This window comes from Notamacropus eugenii, chromosome 6 (genome assembly GCF_028372415.1).
Source record: "Notamacropus eugenii isolate mMacEug1 chromosome 6, mMacEug1.pri_v2, whole genome shotgun sequence".
Taxonomy (NCBI): domain Eukaryota; kingdom Metazoa; phylum Chordata; class Mammalia; order Diprotodontia; family Macropodidae; genus Notamacropus; species Notamacropus eugenii.
Window position 1 is genome coordinate 18868072 of NC_092877.1, and position 16976 is coordinate 18885047.

Consider the following 16976-nt stretch of genomic DNA (forward strand, 5'->3'; position numbering starts at 1 on the left):
AGTAACTGCTGCGCTGAGCTAAGCATTCATCATAAACTAGGAAACCAGGGAAGAACTGGCAATCTTGTTTTCTTGTATAGTAGGGGAGAGGGACAGATAGAGAAAGACATACACACACACACACACACACACACACAGATTCAGAGACAGACTGAAACAGAGAGAGAGACAGAGAAAGAGAGACAGAGAGACAGAAACAGAGAAACAGAGAGAGACAGAGACAGACACAGAGGAAGAGGGAGAGAGAGAGACAGAGAGAGAGAGAGAGAGAGAGAGAGAGAGAGAGAGAGAGAGAGAGAGAGAGAGAGAGAGAGAGAGAAAGAAAGGAAGGAAGGAAGGAAGAAAATGATCTTTTGGAGGGACTCCATCCCAGCAGTTCTTTTGTAATTCTTATTTAATCCCTGATTAAAATGCAAATATAAATAAACAGGCTCCAGACAGAGGCCATTTTGCTTTTATTTCAGATAACAGATGAGAAAGTGGGGTTGGAGACTGAGGATCTGGGTGGAAGGGGGAGGCAGGTGACTCTTCAGGATTTGGTATTTCCTTATTGGTACCAGGGAATGGAGAAAATTTGCTATCTGTCCCCTTGACAGGTGATATACCTTGTAATATCCCTTGAGAAGTCTAGGACAAACCAGCTCTGTAGCCAGATCTCTCAGCATTTCTCTGGGCCACTTGAAATCTTTCAGCCATCTAGGAGATGAGACTGACTGACAGATTGACTGACTCCCTCTTCCTCGGAGTGTACAAAAGCTTTTTCGGACTTGGATGGACCTACTCGGCCAGTGTCCCGTCCCTGTGTCCCAAACCCAGGTGATTATGTGCTCAAGTCCAGTGGGGAAGGAGAAGTGCACCTGATCTTTTTCTCCAGGCGATGGCTCACCCTTCTGTGTCTGCCCTGTACCAGAGTTTCCTTCTGCCCTATTTTTTCTCCAAGAGAAGTGAGAAGGGACTGAATCCCAGGGGTGTGTGCCCGTCTTCCCTATCCTGAGAGAGGCAATTCCTCGCTGACTCAGCTCCCTTCAGAAGCTCTTGCACTTGAGGGGGTGACCCCAGGACTTCAGAACCCATTCCCGGAGCGTGGTAGGGTAGGGGTCGGGCCTTGGCAGTTAGGAAGAACTCTAGGGGAATTCTGAGAGCAGGGATAGGACAGGGCATGTATGAGTTTCTCCAGTCATGTTGGTGTGAAGATTCCAACCAATTCATTTCTCCTCCACTGTTCTGAGGACACCCAAAGTTCCCTGCCCTTCACCAGTGCCAGAAAAGCAGGACTGGCTACCATTCAGTTGCAGGAAAGAGATTTGTGTTGTCTACCTTGTTTTTATTTCATGAAACATTAGCTTTTGATGGAGAAGGATGCTTTTTTAGAGCTGGCTAGGGTGAAGGAAGGAGCTTTGGAGTGTGAAGGAAGGAGCTTTGGAGGACTGGCTCTGGCACTTGCTAGCTATGTAGCCTGGGGCATAGCCCGAGCCTCAGTTTCCTCTTCTGTAAAACCATTAAAGTGGGAATTGTAGCACTGTAGAGTTTCAAGGAAATTTAGCTTTAATGTAGTCCAACACCCTCATTTTACAGAGGAGAAAACTGAGGTCTCAGGATTTGAAGTCTTGGTCCAAGGTGTATAGACATCTTTCTCATCAACCTCACAGGGTTGTGAAGAATGTGCTTATTAGAGTATTAACTACTACTCTAAGTGGAAACCACTCTCATCGATTTTCCTCTGTGTCACCTAGTTCTTGGCCCCAACCAACTACTTGATCTCCCAGACCTATAATGAGAATACTCTTCCCCCTTAAGCCCTTGGGGATCGCTTGGAGAGGGGATCGTCAGGGTCAGTTCTGACCTTTCCTCCTGACGGAAGGTGAGTTAAAGATCGACCCCTAACCAAGGCGGTCAAGGCTGCTCTCAGCTTAGAGGCCCGGGCTGACCGTGGGAAAGACCTTACCTTGGCAGCCAGTGCCTCCCTCTCTCCAAGAGCTGAAAAACAGAAGCTTTGCCCGTTCCCTGAGCAGCAGCCTTCCGTTCTCTCCCAGCTGTTATCCAGCCCCCCACCCCCCAACAAAGTTGAAAGCTTGGTGCTGCAGCAAGCAGAAGGACTACGTGGTTTAATCAGCCTGAGTTCTGATAAGCTCCTAATTTCAACAGTCCTCTTTCGCTCCAGGCGTCTTCAGAACTGAACTCTTATCTCTTTGGGGGGGTCGGGGACAGGCACTACCAGAAAATGTCTTTGGGGGGTGGGTAGGCGCTCAGGATAGCGGGGTGCTGTTGGCTGAGGTGATGGGAATGGTGACTACCCGAGTCTTTTGGTTCAGATCGATGACTAAAGGTCATGATGGCTCGTAGTGGAAGAGGCCCTGAACCTCTCCTGCCTCAGCCTAGCTCCGCTATTCCAGGCCTCCGGGGCCATCCTCCCTAAGTAGGTGAGGCAGTTGGGAAGCGCAGACATGGAGAGATACTCCACATTGGGCTGCAAGAGCTGATTTTGTCCAGTCTTGAGCAGGGGTTGGAAGACAAGCAGGATGATGCATGGCAGGATCTGTCCAGAACGTCCGAGTTACTGGGCAAAGTGTCTTAGGAGTTCAGGGCTGCGGGAATGTGACTAGAGGGTACAACGAGGAAGACCATCTGGTTCCAAGTTCTTAAAGGGGAAGGGGGGCGAGACTGAATAGGAGTACTTCAAAACTCTCCTATTTTCTGAAAAAAAAAAAAAACCTGGGTGGCGATGGTCTGATTGTGTTTGGAAGCTGAGGTTTGTGGCTTTAAATGGCCCGGTCACTGTGACAAAATAAAGAACAGTTGGGGAAACAATAACTCTAACCGTTAGACTCCTCTGCATAGCACCATGCGTTATCTCGTTTGGATTAGGATATTTGTTCCGCAAATCTAGTTACTCCATTTTGTAGATGCCGACCCTGAGACCCAGAAAGCACAAGTTATTTGCTTAGGGGCATCGGGTAAGTAAGGGGTGGTTTATTGAGGACCAATCTAGAAACTGGTCCTGGCTTCCTGTTCACTTCGCAGCAATCAGCCTACTATTTAGAGCGCATGGCAGACCTAATTCAATCCTTTGAGTTCCTTGAACGAACATCTGCGATTTGATTGTTTGAGGCAAAAACCCCGGGGTTCTGTTTGCTGCGCATCCCTGCTTGCTAAAGGGGACTCAGTTGTCAGCCCTGTGCGTCAAGCGAAAAGCTAGCTGGCCGCAGGAGAATAACTGCCCAGGGTCTGGGGGCTTCCAGGATAGAGTGCTATAGCCTCGGCTGCTGGGGACTCTCGGGGAGATCAGGTGGGTGTGTCTCCCCAGGGTCAGTCCAGGAGTGCAGAAAGTGGGGCTAGGGAGACTCCCGAAGGGTCTTCCAGGTAATCCAAATGCGGTAGCCAATTGCTTGTTGCGTTTCCTCTTCTTAAGAGGAGGAGGGAAGATTCCCAGAAGTGGAGCTAGGAGCCTTGAGTTCAAGAACCCGTGCTTCGATTTACCAGCTGTGAGGCTTTAGCTAGGTCACTCTCCCCCTCTAGACGGTTTTTTCCTCCTTGGTAAAAAAGGGGACAACGAAAGCTGCCCTAACTCCCTGCCTAACAACATCATAAGGAAAAAGCTTTGTAAACTGCCACAGGAATGAGAATTAGTCGTTCTAGAATTTTCTTAGTACTCGGTTAAACCAGCGCTCTGCCCCCAGCAAAGATATTTTGCTGGTTAGTCTAGATCTGTTTTCAGGGATAGGAGAATTCTAGAGTTGGAAAGGACCTTAGAGATCAACACCTTCAGTCTTCTCATTTTACAGATGGTAAAATCCAGGCCCAGAGAAGTGGCCCACAACGTCGTTCATCTAGGAGTAACAACCAGCATTTACGCCCATTTGCACACTGTCCCTTATATATGCAGTGCCCTTTTCTCATTACATGTCTTGCTTGTTTGAAGTCATTAGTCCTTGGTCCCTTTCCCCTCTCTGCATCCTTCAATGTCGCCTACTTTCTTTAGTCCCAGATATATACAAGAGAGAAGGACCAGGCGTGAGGGAATAGTGGTGGTGTGAGACAGCCCTGAGTTCCAACAACCTTGGAAGAATGCCCTCTCTCCCTCCCTAATCCACACCCCTCCCAGATCCAGGAACTCGGGGTGAATTCTCCTATTGTCTCAGATATTCTCCCACTCCTTGTGCCCACGCTGCCCCCACACAAGCACACACACTGATTCCCACCAAGAATCCAAAATCTCTTTCTACAGTTCCCACCTCCTAGCAGAGTGGAAGAGTACAGGCGACCGACATTGCTCTCAATTTGTAGGTGGAGAAAACAAGTAGCAAAAATAGAAATAGCATGGAACAGTAGAGGTTGCCAGATTTGGAGTTAGACGACCTATGGCTTAGGGCAAAGCATTTACCTTCTCTGGGACTCAGTTTCCTTATCTGTAAAATGAGGAAATTGCACTAGGTGACTTCCTTTCCTTTCAGCTCAAATTTCTGTCTATGCAATAAAAGGATTCATTTTTTCATGGTGCATAATATCATTCCAGGGAGTAAGCAATCCCATCCAATTCAGTAAGGCGTCCTATCTTTTCACCCACCAATTGAATCTGTGTAAAACTTTTTCTCACAACTACTCTATGGGGTAGTCAGAGTTGAGTACTATTCTCCCCATTTATCCGATGAGAACACTGCGTTACAGAGAGGCCTTTTGGCTGGCTCAGTGTCACACAAATATCTGGGGGAAATCATGGGGTCTCCTGGGCTGGGAATGCAGGGAAAGATGGCTCAAGCAGGAGACACCGTCTCCGAGAGAGAGCAGAAACTGAGCCAGAAGGGCCGGTTCCCCCAAACACCTCTCGGACAGCAGCTAGCTTGAGGAATCCTGGTGTGGATGGTGATGAGCCGAGGAGCAGCCGACGGATAACATTTACTCAGTAATTACATTTTTTTAAAGTTCGACTTCTTTAACTGGCTCCGAGTCATTAATGAAAGTTGGTGCCGGGGCTGCTGATTTACGGTTTGGTGTCACTGAGGGGTCAACAGAGCGGATTCATTTCACTCTCTGAATCTGCTTGGTCCCTGGAAGAGTCTGGTTGTTTGAGTTTTCTGAGAGAGCAACTTTCTCCAGAAGGGGAAAGTAGTGTTTCATTGGCACTGCTTTAGACTTTTGAATTCTGAGTACCTGGAAGTCAATCAGTTAGAAAATAGTTGAGAAGTACATTTTGAATGGAGGCAGAGACTAGGTATCTCCCTCTTCTCCTCTCCCCTCCTTTCATCCCCCTTCTCCTCTCTTCCCCTCCTCTCTTTTCCCTTCCCCTCCTCTTCTTTCTCCTCCCCATTTCTCCTCTCTTCTCTTTGTTTCTCCCCTTTCCCTCTTCTCAACTCAAATCCCCATGCCACTTAATGAGACTGGATGGAAAGATGGCAAGAAGGGATAGTTTTGCTGGTTTTACCCAATGTGGGTGGAGAGGACGAGGAGGAGAGGATGTATTCTTGTCCATTGTATCGGGCCTGAGGAGGGGAATCCAGAAAGCCTTTCCTCCTAGGATGGTAGGTAGCTCACTAATCCGTGTGCTTCTCTCCTTGCTACACTCAGGATACAGCACTGTCACTTTTGACGGAACGCCCGGCTATGGACACACGCCCTCACACCATGCAGCGCAGTTTCCCAATCACTCCTTCAAACACGAGGACCCCATTGGTCAGCAGGGTTCCTTAGGTAAGGACGGAGACAAAAAATGAGGTTCTGTCCCCACTCAACCCAGCCTGCGTGCATGCTGTTGTGACTTAAGAAAGGGTAGTGTGATGGGTGCAGAAAGAGGTTCCAGGGTCCTTCTTCCTGAGCACCAGGAGCCCCCTTCAGTTCTAGGATTTGGGAAGGAAAGCAAAAGACGATGCTGATTCCCCTACCGTATCATCCTGCTACCTACCCCCAGAACCAGGATCAGAAGTAGACCAAGATAGGCAGAGTCCTGGTAAGCCACGTTCAAGATCTCCATTTGAAAACCTCTTGTTTACAAAGGTGTCAAGTACGGTGGTTACAACATTAGTATAGCTAAATTTGGAAAGGTTCATTACCAGAACACTAGGTGTTGGGTGGTTTTTTGTTTGTTTGTTTTTGGTGTGGGCCGGGGAAGTCACCCCAATTCATTCTGGGGCGTACTGGATGGTGGAATCTGATTGACCTGGGTTCTGCTCTATCTCTGACGCTAACTATGACCATGACATGCTCCAGGGAACGTATTAAAACTCTAAAAACATTGTTAGCCCGGATGGTGAAGGCAAGTCCCAAGCCAATCAGAGGTCCCGCCCCCTCCCCAAACCCCAATCCAGCAAGGTCATGAAGAGTCTTCTGGCCGCGGGAACATCCACGTGGTGAAATCATAAATCTTTTGGATATTTTGAAGTACGTTTAAAAGAATAAATAGTGTAAATTCCAGGGTTGTCCTGTTCCCCCACGATCCCCTTCAAGACACGCAGAGGTTTATTTTGTATTAAATCAAATCGTGAGCCATTACATACTAGAGAAGACAAGGCCTCCGGTGGTCAGGAACACAGTTTTGGGGTCGGGGTGAATGGGAAGGGAGGAGCGTAATGTTCAAACCCAGAGGGTTACCGCCACAATGTTCAAGTCTTACCTAGGGGACGGGTAGACCTTGTTCAGGTTCTGCCCATCCCGCAAAAAGTCGTGATTCTACACCTTAAAGACCCCTCTCCCACCTCTCCCTTTCTGTAGGCGAGCAGCAATACTCCGTGCCTCCCCCAGTCTATGGATGCCACACGCCCACCGACAGCTGCACCGGTAGTCAGGCCCTGCTGCTCCGGACTCCCTACAACAGGTAAAAATTCTCCGGGCCTTCTCTCCGTCGAAGTCAGAAAAATCTCCCGGAATCCTGTCCCTAGCTTGGAGTCTTAGAAGCTGAGTTCTTCGGGGGAAAGAGGGACCTGCGCGCTGTCCTGGGTCCTGGGAACCAACTTGGGACAGTCTATAAAGAGCAACCTTTATAGCTTCTTGTGAGAAATGCTAGGGGCTTAAGGCAACTCATTGCATCCCTCAGCCAGGGGTGGGGAACCTGCGGCCTTGAGGCCCATATGTGGCCCTCTAGGTCCTCAAGTTCGGCCCTTTGACAGAATCCAAACTTCACAGAACAGATCCCCTACATAAAAGTATTTGTTCTGTAAAATTCAGACTCAATCAAAAAGCTGCACCCAAGGACCTTAGAAGGCCATATGTGTCCTTGAGGCCGCAGGTTCCCCACCCCTGTCGCAGTCCATACCCCAAGACAAGGAAGGGAAGCAGGGTCATTGGTGCTATGAGGAATGTTCAGCCTACTAAGACCTGTCTTAAGCACATCCTTGAAACTCCCAGGAAGAAAGGAGCTTGCTCAGGGACTGGTCAATGAAAGCTCACCTTATTCCCTACTCCTAAATTCAGGATCTAGACCTTTTTCTTAGCATTCCCACTTTAGGTTGTTCTAGACACTAACAAGGACTATAAATATATCTTGTCAGTCTGAACACCAACACAGATAAAAACAATAACCACCACCACCACCATTTTATCTGAATTCCAGCTGATAAGTACTAGGCAGATAACAAAAATGATGAGATGATAATGGTAATGGTGACACCAGTGATGGTGATGATGAGAAGAATACTGAGGCAGCCTGGAGGAGAGAATGGTCGTTAGAGTCAGGAAGGCTCGAGTTTAAGTCCTTTCTCATACAGGCTATGTGACCCTGGGCAAATCACTTAACCCCTCACTCCCTTAGGCAGCTGTCTCAGACTGTGAGTGGCAGAGAAATTGCTGATGGTCATGGATAGAGAAAGGTTTCTCTTGGAAGTTCCCTGTACCGATGACATCACAGGTCTGGTCTCTCCCCCACTCCCATGTTCGTAATAGAAATGATGATGGTGACGGGAAGGCAGTGTGGTTCCGTGGATAGAGTTTTTGATTTGGAGTTAGCAACACCTGATTTGATTTCTGATACCGTGTGACCTTCTGCAAAGACATTTCGTCTCTGTGAGACATGGTTTACTCATCCATAAAATGGGGCAAATAATAACTACATACCTGCCTTTCAGGTTGTTGTGCAGCTTGAAGCAGATAATACAAGGAAACACTTTGCAAAGTCAGAATCGTAATATGAATGCGTGCTTGTTATTTTTAAGCAGGTCTGCAGTGAAACGACTTTCAACATAAAGAGGAACTAATTACTGATTGGATGAAGGGAGATGGAGAGCCAGGGCTGTGCTTTCTCTTAATAACAGCTTACTTTACGTAGAGTTGAGATTCTTAATCTGGAGTCCACAGACTGGGGGGGGGGGGGGGGGGGGGGGGGAGGGGGGAAGTTGGAAAAGAGGGGGTCTGCGAAGTTAGAGAAAAAATATTTCGATATCATTAGTTTCTTCTGTCATGCTTTGTATTTATTATTCCCATTTGACAAACGGAGAAACTGAGTATCAGGGGGGAGGAAAGAACTTTTCAGGCAAAGAGTTAGTAAACACTAGGAGTTGCCTCCGTTTGAGAGTGACTCCCCTGAAATATTCTAAGGGGACAGCGGAGTGTAGTGGAAAGGGTGGACGCTGGCCAAGTGACAGTTTCTCTGGGCCTCGGTTTCCTCGCCTGCAAAATTGAGGTAAGAGACTGGATTAGAAGATTTCTAATCTAACTCTAACTCCATCTTCCTGGGCTTCTGCCTTTCCCTTTTCCTTTTGGGAACCTTGGAAACCCTTTGGCCCTCCGGCCCTCCAGGCAGGGAGCATCTCGGGTCTCAGAGGCTCTCTCTCCCCAAGCTCCGCCTAGAAGGGTCACTGTCGGGAGCGGGCCGGGAGCCGGAATAGCTCTCGGGCGGCTCGCAGTGTCTGCCCCTGTAGCCGCCGCCGTCGCGGGGAGGCAGCCCCAGCTTGGGCCCTTTGTCCTGCTCTCGGGAGCTTCGAGAGAAACTTTCCTTCCCTCCTCCGCACCCCCCCCCCCGACCTCCCCTCCCCCAAATTTATTCTTCAACTTTTGGTGAACTTGGCTTCAGTCCCGCGACTCCGATAGGGTTGCTTAGTAACTCGGGCGCAGACATCGGGCGCAGTCAGGGACTGGGGGGGAGGGGGGAGGGAGGAGGTGGGAACAGGGATGGGATAGGGGTGGGGGAAGCAGGGAGAAAGAGGGGAAGTGGCCACGTTGTTTTCCGGCTCTCCATTGGCCTCTCATTACCTCATCTTCCCCCTCCCCCAGCTGGGGGGGATCCTGATACTTCCCATTATCCCCCACCCCCACCCCAACTTTTCTCCCTTCTGTGCTGGGGGCGGGAGGGGGGCAGGACTGACGTCAAAGGGAAGGAGGTAGTGAGGTAATGAAGGAAGGAAAAAGGCCTGTCAGGAGAGATTGAGTGGGGAGAGGGTGGGGGGAAGGACAGAGACTGGTCCTCTGGTACCCCAGGTGGGAGGAGGGGCTCTGGTTGAGTGCACCTGAGGACCGCCCGAACCCTAGCTTTGTGCTCCTTCAAGTCTGTTCTTTTCGACGGCATCGGGGGAGCCTGGGAAAGCCCTTCCACTCTCCTTTTTCTTGCCCTGGCTTAAAATGGGGCCCGATCTCTGGTGCGCAGTCTGTTGTATTTTGTGGGTCCAAAAGCCAGTGCAGGTTAGTGCAGGTAGCTAGTTTGGCGGAGGGAGAATCGCTCCCAGCCTGGCCCGTCTTCTCCCACTAGATCCCTGAGGCTTGCCTCAGTCGGGGTTTGCTTTTATACTCCTTCCGCTCGGATGGGTCTTGGAGCAAGGTAAGGCTCCTTGTGCCCAGGGTCCAGTCCGTCTGCTTCTGGTAAAGGCGTGGCTTCTGTGGGGTGGGGGTTGCAGAGGGCAGGGCAGAGCAAGGATCTTGCCAACTTCCCGGGAGGTGGACCCCAGAGGGGTTTTGATGGCAGCGTTCTTAGCCAGTGCCTTCCTCAGGCCGGAGCCCCCAGGCCTAGGGTCACACTTTCTTTCAACAGCCTCTCTTCGGCCCTTTCCGGGCCTTGGGCGTGGACCTTGACCTTTCTTCGCTCACCCCACCCAGGCCTAGCTCTCCTGGCACACGGGCAGCATCCCTTTGCCATCTTGGAAGCTAGATGCCGAAAGGCACTGTGGGGGAGTGGGAGCGCTAGCTTTAGGGAGGAGGTGGGAGGGGGGACAGCCGGGCGCCTCTGGGGACTCCAGGAAAAGAGAAGGGATTGGAACAGGAAATCGGGCTCGGGGGAGCTGGAGGAATCTGGCGGGCCTCTGGGAACTGTGGCTGCGACCCACTAACACACACACCCTTCCCTCCCCTCCTCCCAGCCCTTGGGACCCCGGGGGAGGGAGGTCACCTCCTCTTTCCTGCTCTGAGCCAGATCCCTTTTAATTAAAGTGATCTAGGAGGTGCCTGGGGTTTGAGTTGGACCTCTTCCAGACCCGGGGGCGGAAGCCTTGGCTAAGGGAGCCCGCAGCCGAAGGAAGGGAGGATACCAATCCCTCTCCCCCAAATCCCCTCAAGGCCAGGCTGTGTCCCGAGGCTGTCTGCCTGCGTGTTGGAGGGAGCGTGTCACGCTACTGTCCAAAGCTGAGAACCAGAGCCTTGACTGTACGAGGCAACTCTTAGGAATCAATGGCCCAAACAGCTGCCAAGATCTCTCCCTCACCCTTCCCCCCTTTGTATCTACTTCTTCTCCAAAGGACCTGCTTCACCCGGCTGGGATGCTCTGAGGCCAGGAAATAAGGAAAGTTCTTGTAGAAGGACTCTTTCCTACTGGGCAACTTCCTTATCCCAGAATCCTTTGGTGAATGATGCTTCCTCTTCTTGGGAATGGCCCCTCTCCTCAAATAGGAGGCCTCCTTTCGCTGTAGGACTACTCCTAGAGCTTAACTACTTGAATGTAATTGGAATGTCCCCAAGGCATCCATCTTCATCTCTCAGCAAATGACTCCAGAGTTGTTGCTACTCCTTTGAAAACTGGAAAAATTCAGACAGTATTTGGAGAGTCCAGATCGTGGATTTTTAAAACATTTTTACATTTATTTTTATCTAGTAAAAATAAGAAAGAAATCAAACTTTAATAATATGTACATATCCAGCAGTTGACCCTCATGTATCAGACTGTCACATGACCAGTTATCTTGAGGGAAGGTCCCATAACTAGAAGGTGTTGACAATGGCACACTTCTTTTTTGCCCCTTCAGGGTACTCAATCATATTTCAGCCTAGGTGTTCCTGGATAAGTGGTTTTACTCATTATATTCAGATCCTAGATTTAAAGCTGAACTTGACCTTCAGGTTCATTGAGTCCAACTCTTTGATCTTACAGTTGAAGAAACTGAGGTTCAGAGAGATTTTAAATGATAGAAACATTAATTGAGGACTTTTTTTTTTTAAGCTGTTCTTAATCCAATTCAACAAACATTAAATTCTTAGTATGTGCCCTGGGTAAGGGATAGTGTTAGTTCCTGGGAATATGAGGACAAAGCCAGTTGAAATCCCTTGAAATCAAAGGTCTTATTTTTTCTATAAAGGACTATAAGTGCAGAGAGGAATCAATACAATTTAGACACAATGTAATACAAAATAACCTTAATAGGGAGACTACAGTAATAACTGGACATTATTAGTGATGGTACAGTGGATACAGTGGCAGCCTGGAGTTCAAATATGACTTCAGACACTTACTTGCTATGTGACCTTGGGCAGGTCACTTAACCCTCTTTGCCTCAGTTTCCTCATCTGTAAAAAAATGAGCTGGGGAAGGAAATATCAAACCGTTCCAGTATCTTTTCCAAGAAGACCTCAAATAGAATCAGGAAGAATTGGAGGTGACTAAACATCCTTAATAACTAGTCTGATGAGAAGCCTCTATAGGAATGGGTGCATAAGCTGGGTCTCCAAAGGAGCTAGGAATTCCAAGCAGGGAAAGCAAAGAGAAACTGGGGTCTATTGGGCAAAGTCCAGGAGGCTGGCCCAGTTAGCACAGGGGATTTGCCCTTCCCATGATATATCTCTCCTATATATTTTTTTACATTTCTTTCTATCGCCAGTATTGAGAATAGTGATAGGCACTTAGTAGGTACTTGATAAATGCTTGCTGCTGATGCCAATGGTGACAGCTGAGAAAGAAAAGGAAATAAGCACCTTTATAACTACACCTATGGCCAGGTAGGGTGCTAAGCACTTTTATAAGTATCTCATCTGATCCCCACAAAAATGCTGTGAGATAGGGGTTATTATGATCCCCATGTTACAGGTGAGGAAACTGAGAGATGAAGTAACTTGCTCGGTATCACAAAACTGATAGATGTCTAAGGCTGATTTTGAATTCAGGTGTTCCTGTGTCCAGTCTCAGACTTCTATTCCCCAGGCCGCTTACTGCCAAGCTTAGCATTTATTTAGTACGTTAAGGTTTGCAGAAAGCTTTCTATACTTCTCCAGATGTAGTGATAACAGGGAGAGACTACAGATGATTTTCAAATAATTTTTATACAAATCAGTTGCCCATTCTTTTCAATATTCGATCTTACTTTCAATGTGTATTCTTACTTTCAATATATACTTACTATACTCTTAATATACTTTCAACAATTTACTTTTAATATATATACTTACTGTACTTTCAATCTATACTTAGACTATGCCATCAATCCTTCCTGTACAAGTTTTTCCCATTGAAGAATGAAATTTCCCTTACACACACACACACACGCACACACACACACACACGCATGCATGCACGCGCGCGCGCACAGCTAGTGATGAAAAATAATAGTGGATCATAGATGGGTGAAGGGCTGGTCTGTTGTAGCAATCTCCTTTCTATTTCCTCCATATACCCAGACCAATATGTTTGCCAAGGACCAAGTTCAGACTTTTTTTTCTCTTATGGATTTGTTTATATCTTTCTTGGAGTGTCTTCCCCAATCAATTAATCAACAAGGATTTATTAAGCTCTTGCTACATTTCAAGCACAGTGCTATGGGCTGGGGATTCAAAAATCTTTGAAAATAATCCCTCTCTTCAGGGACTTTACATTCCAATGGTTTCATTCCCAAGGTGACATTTATCACAAGATGTGCTCAGGTTGGTGCTGGAGTCTGTCTCTTAGTAGCTACAGGAAGAAGGGACCTCACAGGTCAACTAATCCAACCCCCCTCATTTTACAGATGAGAAACCTGTGGTTTAGGGAGGTTAAGTGACATTATACAGATATTAAGCCTCAGAGGTAAGATTTGAACCCAGGCCTTGTGACTCCAGACCAGGCTTCTTTTCACTATTCCACAATACAGCTCCATTTTTCAGATGAAGAAGCTGAGGTCCAGAGGAATGAAATAGTTTGCCCAGTGTCACAGAGGTAGTAAGTAAGCATTAGATCTATGATTAGAACCCAAGATTTAAAAATGGCTCCAGATCTTCTTCAGCGATGGTGGATGGCTCATTATTTGTTCATTTTGCATCCCACATGTCCTTGATTTCCAACCTTTCTAAGGATGAATATTTACTAATCATTCAGAGGAATGGGGGTGGGAGGCAGGAATCCCACCTCCCAGGGCTAAGGCTACCCCCTTCTCAGCAGTCCAGTTTTCCATATATTATGGAGGAAGAGAGTCTGGCAGCATTGGTTCCTACTTCTCCTTCTGGGAGTTGCCTGAATGTGTAAATCTCCTGCCTCTTTCTTTTTTCCTAGATTCATCTCACCCTTAAGCCTTCTGTAACTCCTTTCTTCCCCCCATCTGTTGTTCAGTGATTCCAGTAGAGTCAGACTCTTTACCACCCCATTTGGGGCTTTCTTGGCAGATAGTGGAATGGCTTCCCATTTCCTTCTCCACATCATTTGACAGGTGAGGAAACTGAGGCAAATAGAGTTAAGTGACTCACTGAGAGTCATACAGCTGGTATCTGAAGCCAGATTTGAACTCAGGTCTTACTGACTCCGGGTCCAGGCTGCCCTCCTCCCCTCTTCAATAGCCAAGCGCATTCTGTCCTTTCCCACTCTCCACTGGTGATCCTCCTGGGGTGTTTGGAAAGATGCCAATCATACTTGTAAAAAGCTTTGCAAATCTTGAAATCCTCCCCAAGTTCTGGTGATTATCATCTTCATCTTCATCGTCATGGTTCTCCTAAGCTGTGTTTGAATCACAGCCCTGTGCCCACCCCCCCCAAATTGAAGTCTCTCTTCTCTTGCTCCAGTCTTCTACCTCCTTGCTTGTACTGTTTCAGGAGCTATTTTTGGGGCTTCTGTCTGTGTTCGTAGCGCCTGTCACAGTAGAGACTAATGCATGCTAATTAATTGGCTGATGGACCGCAGCTCCGTCCAAAGTTAGCTGATCTACCTCTTATGTCATCCTTCCTGTAGCACTGAGGCCCTCTGACCTTCAGATACTTCAATGAACAAATTATTTATCAATGATCAATTTAAATGGAATCTCTCCTGCTTCCTATACTCCCCTTTTTTCCCTTTCTGACCTCTGGATGTCTTGAGAGTTTGAGTTTTTTTTTATTCTATGACAGAGTATTAGCTCTGAAAGGGACCGTAGCACATAGAACATAGAATGTCAGAGTTGGAAGGGACCTTAGAATATAAAAGGGGACTCAGGGAGAAGTGATTTTCCAAGTGACTGTGTGGCAAAGTTGGGACCAGATCCCAGGTCTATTACTGCCTGGTCAAGGACTCTAGGGGTCATCACTTTAGAACTGGAAGTCACCATAGAGACCATTGGCTCTAACCTCCTCATTGTACAGATAGGGAAACTGAGTCACAGATCAGGTCAGCAATTTTTACTCAGTAACACAATGCTACTCAGAGGGAGAATGTGAATCCTGGTCCTTCTGACTCAAGTCTACGACCTGTCTCTTACACCATGACTCTTTTCAATATAACAAATTGTCTCTCTACTCAAAGGAAAAATGACCTGGTTTGAATGTTAATAATTTTGTGTTTGTCATTCACAACTAGTGATCTGGCTAATTGGTTCTCTTACCAATTGGGCTAGTTGTTTATTATTTCATTTTATGAAAGCATTTTTGTTCTGTGCCCAGAAACCATCAGCAAAAACCAAACATTCAAATAAATAAGCAAAAGTTTAAAAATAACTGCACAGAAAAGTAAAAATTCCATGTGATTTACAATGTGTTTTTTTAAAAAAAGGATATGCAAACTTTCTGGGGGGAGCGGTGGTTATGTTTTTTCCCGTTGGTTTTGAGAATTCCTGGTGGAAATTCTTCCCTCTCCCCCCTCCCCCCCAGCCCGTGCAGAGCAGCAGCTCAAGACAAGTGCTTGGGGAAGTGGTGAGGTTAAACTACTTAACTGCAAGCACAGGTCTAAGACTGGGCTTCTATCCACTAACCCCTTTCCCCCTTTATCCTTAGTTTAAAAAACAGTAACAAAAAAAGTCCTGTTGGCTTCTGCATCATTTTCTGATCCTCCCTTTTGTCTGTTTGTTTTTCTGCTGTTATTATTGTTATTATGAACATCGTTGGCTACGTTATTTACTGTTGATCATTTTCTATATTGTTCTGATTCTGCTTCCTTCCTCTGAATCACTTCACATTAAAAACAATAACATTGAAAGACACTAGAACTCTGACCAATGCAATCCATCAGTCAGTCAATCAATCAGTCAACAGGCATTTATTAAGCACCTACTTTGTGCCTGGAACTGGGCTAAGTCCTGGGGATACAACAAAAAAGTGAAATCCTCCCTGCCCTCAAGGGGCTTCCGTTCCATTAAAGGACTGGGGGTGAAACATGCCCCTCCTCTCTTGGCAGAGAGCTGGTGGTTTAGGAGGTCTGGAATGAGGCACACTAGCATATGGCTAGTGGGTGGATTTTGCTTCACTGTATTTTTTGTTATAAGGGAAGGTTCTACAAGGGAGCACTGGCAAGCTTCAACATTTACTGGGAATCATTTTCTTTAAACATTTTTTTTTTATTCTGAACTTTAGAAATAAGACAAACATTTCCATAGCAAAGTGGTATAGAAAAAAAAAGGGGATTGATCTGGAAACTGCAGATCTATTATGTATAATGTACTATTCCTTTTATATATACTGCACAATTATCATGTACCTTTCTCTTTATTTCCCCTCCCCTCCTCAGAGATGGCTACCATTAGATACAAATGTGTGTGTGTGTGTGTGTGTGTGTGTGTATGTGTGTGTGTGAGAGAAGAGGTATTATTGGGTAGCCACAGAGTTGTTTGAAAAACCAACAATAATAGCTAGCATTTCCATAGTTCATTAAGGTTTGCAAAGCACTTTACATATATAACCCCATTTGATCTTTACAACAACCCTGGGAAGTAAGTATTATAATTGTCTCTATTTTTTGACAGATGAGGAAACTGAGGCGAACAGAGGTTAAATGATTGATCCAGGTTACGCAGCTAGTAAGCATTTTGAGGCTGGATATGAACCTAGGTCTTCTTGACTGCAGACCCGGCACCGTAATTTAGTATACTACTCTACATTTCTACAAAAATGAATAACTGTATCTTTAGGGTACACAAGTAGTCGGATTACTGAGTCAAAGGTGATGATGTTTTGAACCCTTTACCATTATTTTATGTAGGTTGTTTAGCAGTGAGAAAGTTTTAGTTTGTTCTGAGCTTGGAAGGTCAGGCTATTCTAAGTGCATGACCTAGGTTGTAGGTATATCCCCTGTAACATAACCATAGAAGTGTACCACCAGGCCAGTGTATGTGTGTGTGGGGGGAATGGGAGGGAGTTTCTCACAACTCTTCAGTTCTTACCATCCCCAACTGTTCAAAAGATTGCCCAAGGATGCATCTCATGACGGATATCACAGGTGGTCCCCGCTCCTCAGGGTAAAAATCCATGACCTGTCCTCTGGGGTATCAAGTCACATTTATCAACAGGGGTGAAGTCCAATGACAACATTCCCTTGGTGTCCCTACAGTCTTCAGGTTTACGAGCAGAAGCCTAGTCTCTGGCTGTGCTCTTGGCCAGCTAAGTTAGCAAGAGCAAAAAGTTCCGTAACTTTGAGAGATCATAAACACAAGTGA

At 46.8% G+C, this 16976-nt stretch overlaps 1 protein-coding gene across 5 annotated transcripts in view; it reads left to right on the top strand.

Annotated features, from left to right (window-relative positions):
* The window catches only part of WT1 (WT1 transcription factor), a 63579-nt gene that overhangs the window by 3386 nt on the left and 43217 nt on the right, over positions 1-16976 (top strand). For 4 of the 5 annotated variants that reach the window (XM_072619238.1, XM_072619239.1, XM_072619240.1 and 1 more), the window contains exons 2-3: positions 5563-5685; positions 6703-6805. In XM_072619238.1, coding sequence (XP_072475339.1) covers positions 5563-5685; positions 6703-6805 — 226 coding nt within the window. Of the gene's footprint in view, positions 1-5562; positions 5686-6702; positions 6806-8585; positions 8606-16976 lie in introns of those variants that run through there. The other variant, XM_072619242.1, reaches the window with a different exon arrangement.